Below are 11,077 nucleotides of genomic sequence, written 5' to 3'. Positions count from 1 at the left end.
GCTCCTCCCCCTCTATGCCCCATCAGCCCCAGTTTAAGAACTGAGCCCGAGAAGAGACAGAGGACAACAGGAAAACGAGGAGAAGAAGACCACAGAACGGAACAAGACCGACTGAAGGAGAACAGAGGAAACCACTGCAGGGAATCATGCAGTCACACAACCATAGATGGAACCAAACAACTGGCAGGTATGCAGCGCTGGGCGGGCGTCCAGTGTCCCCTGTGGAATCGGAGAAAGGGATTTATCGGTAAGTACCAAAATCCTGTTTTCTCCTTCATCCACTAGGGGACACTGGAGTTCAAGACAGTGGGGACGTCCCAAAGCCAACCTCCTGGGTGGGAAGCGCAGAGAACATGCCAACCCTTTGGCCAACCGAACAGGGACCGCCAAGAACCAGAGGTTCAACGGAAAGGCAAGAGCTGAGGATCAAGTGTCGTGAGCCAGGAGACAATCAGAACTCCCTGTGGAACAGACACAGAAATTCCACAACTTACAGCGTAAATAGAATGGAATAAGCGGCTAGCGAGAAAACACCCTCAGGTGAGAAGCATCATAACGCTGTAAACTCAGCTAAAACCAGACCAAGCCGGACTGTTGGGAGCAGAGAACTCCAACCCGAATCCATATGAGAAGGGCAGTAACCCGAGAATAAAACTCGAGAAAACCATACCAGATTCGGAAACAGAAAGCTGCAACAGTCGCAGATAGCAGAATACCAGCACTGTTGGACATAGTCATAAAGATACAAGTATAACGATCCCAATCTACAGAAACAGAGCTGATCCTGTCCACAGACTCCTAACAAAGAGTATGCAGAGAGGTAAAAGTCAAGGCCGAACAGTCACCATGAACCATTCTGGAAGTCCAACTACTACAAAGTTGTAAACCAGCGGAAGGGAGAGACCACAGAAGTCTCCAACGAGTGGAGATCACACTGGGAATGAGGCCGAGGCAGCCTCGAGAGGATTGAGATTACAATACCTGTCAGAGGGTCAGACAGCAGAACAACCCATTCTAAAAACAGAGTAGAAAACAGCGACTGAACACCTGCAGCCGAAAAGCAAATCACAGCCACAAACTCCAAAACAGACAACTTCCAACATGATGGAAGTGCGTAGTCAGTACCAACCGCTGGCCTGAACATAGTGTGAAACAACCAGGATACCCTAGTAGTTAAAGAGAACGGATGCAACAGCCACCCAGGGAGCTACCAATATAGGGAAGCACTCCATACCGCAAGGCTAGAGCACTAGGACAACCCTGAAGGTACCAGTCAATGTGATGAAAACATCCACAGAGACTGAACAGGAAATCCACCAGGCCCCCTGCGTAGGACATATTGACTGTCACACTTAATGTAAAGATGTGCACTAGACCCTCGAAGCGCTTCAGTCCATAATCCCAACAGATCTAGTAGAAGAGTGTCACTAATCTCAATGTTGAAACTATGCACCAGGGAAGCTCTAAAGTGTAGAGCCAACTGATTAAAAGAGCAGATGGCTGCTAGGACCGCAGCTAGGGTGCATAAGGGAGAAAGCAGCTATGCAATGACAGGTTGGGCATTAGTGGGGTAAGCCCGCTTACCTGTGAGCGGCCAAAAGCCCTCTGGACGCTATGTAGAATGTCACTGACCTTTTTCATCTCACAGCAACCTGCCCCGTCAGGTATAGGGAGTAGCTTCAGTGGGCTAAGACCCAATGCTCTACAGCACGGACTTCAGTCTGGAGATGTTGCAGTAGAAAACACTGTATAAACTAGCAAAACGTTAGTGGAGGCAGGAAGGTTGTTCAACAGGACTCTATACCTGAGCTTGTTATATTAGGGATGTGTATCCATATAGACATTATACCTATACCACAAAACGGTCTACTAGTTTAAGTATCAGTACATTAACACTTATAATGGAGAAGTGTGTATTACGCCCATCAATCTAATAAAATCCAGGCCTGACCCTGCCTATATCGGCGGGCGGCCCTAGGCCTTCATGTAATTTAACAAATGAATCCCTGATTACAGAATAGAACCTGGATTCTCTATGTACAGATAGAATGTACCTAGGGGCCCTTTAGAGACTCATGTTATTGAGATATGTGACAAGACAATAATATGGAGTACCGGAATATATACTGAGAAGGGTACCTGTACATAGACAAAGTGCATTAGTTATCCCAAGAAAGGAAGGGACATATCTGTAGTGATAACCCCAATAGGGTTAAAAACCAGGTTTTGCCAATTATTAGAAAATATGCATACAAGGAATGGGAATATATCAGTATATATACACCCGTACATACAGATAAACATAGTTGCATAAGAAGGCCATCTCTTTGAAAGCAAGAGTAGTGCCAACATAGCAAGTTAACTTGTCAGACTCCTGCATCGGGAGATCAGCATGCTATATTTATATATGTCCTGCTATATCCTGCATTCTCAGTGTCTTATAAGTTTGCTACCAAGTGCAAAGTTGAAATAATCATAGATCACCCTAAAGGGGGGCGCCATAGATAGGGACTAACAAGAAGGAACTATAACCCCAGGAGGATGGAAGTACATATCTTTATATACAAGAAGGCCCCAGTCATGTATAGGGTTCATAATAGAAGCAATGTCTATCAGTATGTAAGCTGCAGAACATGACTCTAGTCTACAGAGCCACCATTTAATATATATATATATATATATATACACACACATATGGATAAGCTGACAGCCTTGGTAATCCCAGGCGGCTTCCCATCTGTGGAAATATAGGTACGTACACACACCCACATACAAATCCTTAGGGAGAGATGGTGTAAAGCGGAGTTATTATACCAACTACTGCATGAGGAGAGTCCAGCCTTCAATTGCAGAATCCTTCTTTTAAATATGCTAGGTACCAGACATAAAACTGATAACAGATCCTACCTCTGCCTTATGATAAGGATAAGAAGCGATATATATATCTCCATATATGCATACCTACATACAAGATTAGTAGGTGACGATAATATTTAAAATTAGAACATGAGCAATAGTTAGAGCCATGGAAGGAAGGAACTGAGCCACAGAACTCCAGCATGTATATGTTCTATAGCAGGGCTTAGTATAAATACATGTGGCTTACCTCAACGCAGGGAGACTGCTCAAGTGTCGCGTGTAGCCATCAGCCTGCTACGGTGTAATGGGCAGGATATTTTATCAGCGTGCTGTCCCAGACTGGTATTGGACCTGGGACCCCTCTGTTACTGGTGTGCTCGCCTTAATCAGTGGAGCTATATATGTGTGCAGAAGAGTAACAATCCACAAATTTAAGGGATTACTGTCCCCAAAAAGTGAGCTGTATTCTAACAGAGCCTTCCCAACATATTAAAAGGGAGACCTGTCCCTTGGGAAAAACCGCAGCGCAATCCCCCCATCTAAACAGGGGATAAAGGCCTGCTGTTGTTATTAACACAGCTAAAGAAGTGGCCGTCCCAGCCTCTAATGCTGGGCCACAGGGATGGTAAGCCCAATATGGGATTCTCGTTCCTGAGAATGGATCATTCGGGAGGACCTGACCCAAGGCCTGCCCCCTCAGCCAACGCTGGGTTGAGACCCAACCCAATGGAGAGTTCTCCTCACCCACAGATATCGTTCCAATATTTTTGTATATGTGCTGCCAAAGCGTGCACTGGAACGCTTGTCACCCTTGCGCAGTGTGCTAATTAACCTCTCTGGAATAAGGCTTGTCCATAGACCACCCGATTAGCAGAGTAGAAAAAAGGTATACACATACATTCATACATATACACACACACACACACACACACACACCCCCACATACAGCCTATATGGGATTACATATACATCTACATACACACACACAACGCGTACATATACATGTGTTGCAGAAGAGACAGAGATGACTCTTACATTGCGCTAGGGTAAAGTTATACCACGCTGTGTGCGCAAAATGTCCATGCTAGCCGGGAAGAGTCCCGGCTAACATAAGCTGTCCCCTCAACAGAACCGCATAAAGCGGAGTCATAGTGCACCTGCTAAGCGCAAGGTTGAGGGAGGGGCAGCAAAAGGCTAGACATATCCATCAGAGCAGCAGGTGTTAGGGCAATGAGCTATACTGCTGTGGAGGGCGCCGATGCGGCTTAAACACAAGTGCCCCGAAGTAGCTAGCGCCGGAGCTTATACATTAAAGCACCGCCTCAGCAGGCTAACAGCTACGCTGTTATAAAACACACGCAAGCACAGGGAGAATATACAAACTCCACACAGGGTCATAGTGGGAAACAAACCCATGACCTCAGTGCTGTGAGGCGGCAATGCTAACCATTACACAGTCTGTGCTGCCCTGTTAAATATATACCGGCTGCCTCAGTGCTACTGGCGCTGTACCTACTGTGAGAGCTCCAGCGCTTTTTGTAAGTGATAGCGCAGTCAGCTGTCTGTCACTTACCTGACCTACAGGTAACAGAGCTTCAATACACATCTCCCCATTGTGGGGGGAGGGGCAGGAGACCCGGACTCAGCCGGCTACACCTAGCGGCGGGACCCGTACTTTCATTTTCTCCCCCGAGCAAGAGTGAGTCAGCGTTGTGCTGTACGACGGACCCCTCTTAATAAAAGAGGGAGTTGTTTATATTGTCCTTAAGAGGGAAGCGCGCTCTCTTGCAGGCGCTGGTCCGCGCTGCATACATCACTGTGTGTAGGCGCCGGGCACGGGGAGCGATCACGAGTAAAAACTTGGTCTCAAAAGAACACCTCTCCTGCTTAGGAGAGCATCAGCTGATGTCCACTGCTCCCGTGAAATGACTCAGCGCTGTGCTTGCCGGCTATGCGGAGTGCTGCTGCGGAGTAATAAGGGGGAGAACCCTTACAAATGGCGCCGCTGTTGCAGTACGCGCCATAAGTGTATGTTTAGGGCGGGTCTCGACGCCGGGTCCGTGCGCTGATGAAGACAGCGGGACTTATTAGCCACGGTAGCCCGCCTTTGTGAGGAGGGCAAGCGCCATCGGCGCTGCTAATGAGCTTCTCTATGCAGCAGCGCTGACAGCCGCGTGGTGTACACAGCGCGGCAGTGAGGAGGGAGCCCGACTATAATAGGCGCCGCTAGCTTGCATGACGCACCATTTCGCTCCAGCGACGACCGGGCTGTAATTTGCGCCCTCGTGACTACAGCACCTGGTGACCCCCTTGACCTGGAGATCCGAAGTCGGGGAGAGGGTGGTGCGGGGGGAGGGGAAAGTCGGGCCCTCTTAACAGTGACAGTGTCACTTATACATCCACTGCTTCTGCCAATCAGGAGCAGTGGTCATACTCACAGCTGCTGCGGCCGGGATGCTGGGCTGAGGGGGCGGAGAGGAACCCGGACACATGCCGTTGTCAGCAGTGGCGGGTCTTCTCGGGGTCCGATGACTCCTTTGTGTGTGCCCCCTCCTCAGGGTCACCGGACACAGGCTGCAGTAGCCGTGTGGTGCCCTTCCCGGCGGCTCCCACGTAGCAGGCAGACTGCCACAGCAAGCAGCCTGCCTGTCCTCAGTGTTAAATAAAAATTAAAAAATATGAAAAAGGCTGGAGACAGCCTGATGTGCGACCGGCTCTCTCGGGCACATTCTAAAAACTGGGGCTGATGGGGCATAGAGGGGGAGGAGCCAGTCACACTTCTAAATTATTTAAAGTGCCAGGCTCCACTCTACCATCGTCTATACCCCACTGTCTTGAACTCCAGTGTCCCCTAGTGGATGAAGGAGAAAAACAAAACAGTAAAAACTGCATAACAAGAACCTGGGAATACAAAGAGCTGGTGCAACCCCAATATATACCTATAATCACCCCAATATATACCTATATTCACCGGTACCTAAAGTGACAGAGTAATACAGCATGTCAGTTTATATCTAGTTCTGAATGAGTCATAGAAATTATCTGACTGACCAATAGTGACCCGGCTTATGTCTGACGTTTGTTCTTCTGTGGCCCTGACCTCGGCTCGTACCCTGGTCTATAGATGACTGCCCTGTCCCTATCTATGTTATTTTCTCCTGCCAGCTGTGGCCTAGTGTGACCAGCCCGTGAGACACAACTCACCCTCATGCAGAAACCTCTATACTTCCTTGTGACATCTCTGGTTATATTAGTGTTTCCACTAAATCCCTTCTTACAGCAAATCATTAGAACTTAAACCTAGGCCATCACAGAACATGTGCACCACCGAGAGGGCAACTGGAGACTAATCCAGCTTTACTAACAATGTACAAAAACATTCAGGTCAACAAGTGTGGTAAATAATAACATACAATTGCCACACGCAGCTGTGTTACTCCACATGGACGTCAGACAGATCCGTGCAGCGTTTAGTTTTCTTACATGTTACCAAACCCTTTGAACTCATATTTTTGTAGGTGTATAACAAAGCTTGTATTGTCCTTTCTGTGATTTCCTCACTACCAAATAATCTCCATCTCCGGACCCTGCACATTACTGGTGGTGTCACCATTGTGGGAGGTGACAGTGCAGGACATACTGAGGACAATCTGTACTGATCCTACTTATCCTGTGATGTCCCTGTATTATTCCCCAATTACTACGTACCCTGCTCACATCTGTATTCTGCTGGAGATATCGGGAGCTGGATGCACATTACTGGTGGTGTCACCACTGTGGGAGGTGACAGTGCAGGACATACTGAGGACAATCTGTACTGATCCTACTTATCCTGTGATGTCCCTGTATTATTCCCCCATTACTACGTACCCTGCTCACATCTGTATTCTGCTGGGGATATCGGGAGCCTGATGCACTTAATGGACATTACTAAGTGGTTTATACCAGGACCAGCAGCTTCCTGTGTCCCAACACTAATTACATTATCTAATAATATATAAATTACATAAGAGATCATGATATTAATGTCCTTATCCTTTGGAATAGTGTAAATAGTAGGTTACAGAGGATCTAATTAGAAGGAACCAGACATCAGACTGCTGTAAGGAGATTAGAGATCCATTTACCAGGAAACCCAACCAGAGAATACTGGATCCAGTGAGATAAAATCAGAGGTTACAGATGTCATTATATCAGCCATCTCACCCCATCACTTACAGCCCAGTCATCACATGATGTCATAGTTTCCCACTTCCCATATTACATCCCCAGCACATTGTCACGATGACAGATTAGTTATGTCCCTATATTACATCATGTGGTCTTGTTACTGCACAAATACGCCAATAGCACAATAATAATCTAATACAGAGCTTCCCAAACTCCCCCATTACAGGCCAGAGTTCAAGGATATCCATGCTTGAATTCAAATGGTTAAATCAAATTGACTTAGGTACTATTTAGGTGACCTGTGCTCAAGCATGAATGTCCTGAAAACCTGGCCTGTAATAGCAGAGTTTGGGAAACTCTGATCTGACAGAATAAGGAAACTGAAAGCCATTACATGAGGTACCTGTTGGAGCCCTATGTTGGTGACATTCGTGTGGATTTTTATTAAATATTTTAGTATATAGTTTTGAAATTCAAATGTCATTTATCTATCACTAAGCAGGGACAACAATCTAGGCTAATATTGTATAAATGCTTGTTTTGAACATTTTCAGTCCTGCAAATACTGCTGCAATTTCTAGATACTCACACACATTGTTTTTCTCCTGTGTGACGTTTCTGATGCCTAAATAGATCTGATGTCTGTGTAAAACATTTCCCACAATCAGGACATGGAAATGGTTTCTCCCCTGTGTGACATCTCTGATGTTTAACAAGATGTGATTTCTGTGTAAAACATTTCCCACATTCAGAACATGGAAATGGTTTTTCACCAGTGTGACTTCTCTGATGTGTAACAAGATGTGGTTTCAGTGTAAAACATTTCCCACATTCAGAACATGGAAATGGTTTCTCACCTGTGTGACGTCTCTGATGTCTAACAAGAGCTGATTTGTGTGTAAAAGATCTTCCACACTCAGAACATGGAAATGGTTTTTCACCTGTGTGAGTTCTCTGATGTGTAACAAATTCTGATTTCTGTGTAAAACGTTTCCCACTCAGAACATGGAAATGGCTTCTCACCTGTGTGATTTCTCTGATGTACAACAAGATTTGATTTGATTGTAAAACATTTCCCACATTTGGAACATGAAAATGGCCTCTCACCTGTGTGGACTCGTTGATGTTTAATAAGCTCTGATTTTTCTCTAAAACATTTCCCACACTCAGAGCATGGAAATGGTTTCTCACCTGTGTGATATCTCTGATGTCTATCAAGAGCTGATTTCCGTGTAAAATATTTCCGACATTCAGAGCATGGAAATGGTTTCTCCCCTGTATGAGTTCTCTCATGTGTAACAAGGCTTGATTTATATGTAAAACATTTTCCACACTCAGAGCAAGAAAACGGTTTCTCACCTGTGTGACTTTTCTGATGTATAACAAGATGTGATTTCTGTGTAAAACATTTCCCACACTCAGAGCATGGAAATGGTTTCTCACCTGTGTGATATCTCTGATGTACAACAAGATATGATTTGTTTGTAAAACATTTCCCACATTCAGAACAGGGAAATAATTTATCAGGTGTTTGAGCTGCACTACGTGTAACAAAAGCTGAGGTATCAGGAGAACATTGGTCACAATTAGCGGTATCAGATGCTATAGCTGCACTGTGAGGTGCTGGATGTATATTTTGTGTAATGGGATTATCTCCTGGAGATTCATGTGTGATGTTATCTTCTATTTTAATATGTGTAGACAAGATGAGATCTCCCTCCAAGTCATTCCTGCTTGTGCGTCCATCTGCTGAAAATACAATAACTATTATTATTATTATTCACAGCACTTTATATAGCACAGACACACTGAGAAGCATTTTATATAGCACAGACACACTGAGAAGCACTTTATATAGCACATACATAATGAGAAGCACTTTATATAACACAGATATACTGAGTAGCACTTTATATAGCACAGATATACTGAGAAGCACTTTATATAGCACAGACATAATGAGAAGCACTTTATATAGCACAGACATACTGAGCAGCACTTTATATAGCACAGACATACTGAGAAGCACTTTATATAGCACAGATACTGAGAAGCACTTTATATAGCACAGACACACTGAGAAGCACTTTATATAGCACAGACATACTGAGAAGCACTTTATATAGCACAGACATACTGAGCACTTTATATAGCACAGACATACTGAGCACTTTATATAGCACATACATAATGAGAAGCACGTTATATAGCACAGACACACTGAGAAGCACTTTATATAGCACAGACACACTGAGAAGCACGTTATATAGCACAGACACACTGAGAAGCACTTTATATAGCACAGACACACTGAGAAGCACGTTATATAGCACAGACACACTGAGAAGCACGTTATATAGCACAGACACACTGAGAAGCACTTTATATAGCACAGACACACTGAGAAGCACGTTATATAGCACAGACACACTGAGAAGCACGTTATATAGCACAGACACACTGAGAAGCATGTTATATAGCACAGACATACTGAGAAGCACGTTATATAGCACAGACACACTGAGAAGCACGTTATATAGCACAGACACACTGAGAAGCACGTTATATAGCACAGACACACTGAGAAGCACGTTATATAGCACAGATATGCAGTTCCTCTTTCCTGCCTGGGGTATCACTCTCAGCTCTGATGCGTTTTGCACACTCAGCTGATGCAATAAACTTCTGATATAGAGACCAGTGTGTGCTAGAAGCACCAGAGCAGAGAGTGACACCCCAGGCAGGAAAGTGGAACTGCTCAAGTTGAGAGAGGTGCAGGGTGCTAGAATGAAGACTATTTAGTCATTCACGTCAGGCCATGCCACAGTGGAGCTTACAATCTATGGGCCTGATGCGACAAATCCCGGTCGCCATGGCGACCAAGATTTTAGTCCTGGTGACTAGGTTTTACAAGAGTCAGGGCAGGCATAGTACAAGTAAAGCTAATTAAAATAAATAAAATAAAAGCTGCTCCGGAGATGGTTACAGCAGTAGACGAGGCATGCCGGTCACAGGAGGAGGAGTGTGTACCTGCCACAGTCAGTCAGTGTGGCTCCGCCTCCTCCCTCCTGCAAGGCAGCGTGTGTGTGATGAAGGAGAGAAGTCACCAGAGCCTCCTCACCGCAGCATGTAAGTGGGGGGGAGACAGACGGAAAGACCGACCGTCTCACAGGCCATGCCACCGATCTGTGACTGCCCAGCAGAGTGGATGGAGCCCACCCGCCCTGAAGCCACTGCAGGACTGGAGTAATTAGCTGGCTGCAGCATGGTGCCAGGGCCGCTGCGGCTTCCCAAACTCACACCCGCAGGACCAACTTTTACAGGGAGTCCATGCAGACCCAGGTGATGAGGGCTGAAACCCATTCTAGCTCGCACAGCGTTGGGTAGATAAGCATGCAACCCTTACAGCCTGGGGCTCCTACAGTGCATGCTGTTACTTGTAGTTCCTCTACATGTTTCCTCTGCCTAGTATGGGGGAGCCTGCCATTAGCTCCACTGCACGTTTGCAGCTGGGTGAGTTGTGTTGCACCTTGGGGTGGGAATTATTATATTGTGTACCCTGTGGGGTGGGTATTAGTATCAGTACAGGGCTCTGTATTATGTAACATCCATCAGCAACTACTACCCCATTTATGTGCCATTCACCAATAACTGCCCTTCCAGTTGTATATGTGCTAGTCACCAATAACTGCCTCCCAGCTGTATATGTGCTAGTCACCAATAACTGCCCTCCCAGCTGTATATGTGCTAGTCAGTCACCAATAACTGCCCTCCCAGCAGTATATGTGCTAGTCACCAATAACTGCCCTCCCAGCTGTATATGTGTATATGTGCTAGTCACCAATAACTGCCCTCCCAGCTGTATATGTGCTAGTCACCAATAACTGCCCTCCCAGCTGTATATGTGTATATGTGCTAGTCACCAATAACTGCCCTCCCAGCTGTATATGTGCTAGTCACCAATAACTGCCCTCCCAGCTGTATATGTGTTAGTCACCAATAATTGCCCCCCCAGCTGTATATGTGCTAGTCACCAATAACTGCCCCC

The 11,077-nt window shown here is 45.8% G+C and overlaps 1 protein-coding gene across 1 annotated transcript in view; it reads right to left on the bottom strand.

The window, feature by feature from the left end:
* Positions 1-6,721: 6,721 nt before the first annotated feature.
* The window catches only part of LOC148502496 (uncharacterized), a 258,997-nt gene continuing 254,641 nt past the window's right edge, over positions 6,722-11,077 (bottom strand). Inside the window, 2 exon segments of the mRNA XM_088449791.1 lie at positions 6,722-8,026; positions 8,028-8,565. Coding sequence (XP_088305917.1) covers positions 7,615-8,026; positions 8,028-8,565 — 950 coding nt within the window. The 3' untranslated portion in view covers positions 6,722-7,614.

Source organism: Taudactylus pleione, unplaced genomic scaffold, assembly GCF_031769625.1.
Source record: "Taudactylus pleione unplaced genomic scaffold, aTauple2 ptg000495l, whole genome shotgun sequence".
NCBI lineage: Eukaryota > Metazoa > Chordata > Amphibia > Anura > Myobatrachidae > Taudactylus > Taudactylus pleione.
Note: the sequence above shows the minus strand (reverse complement) of the source record. Positions and strands in the feature narration are given on the sequence as shown.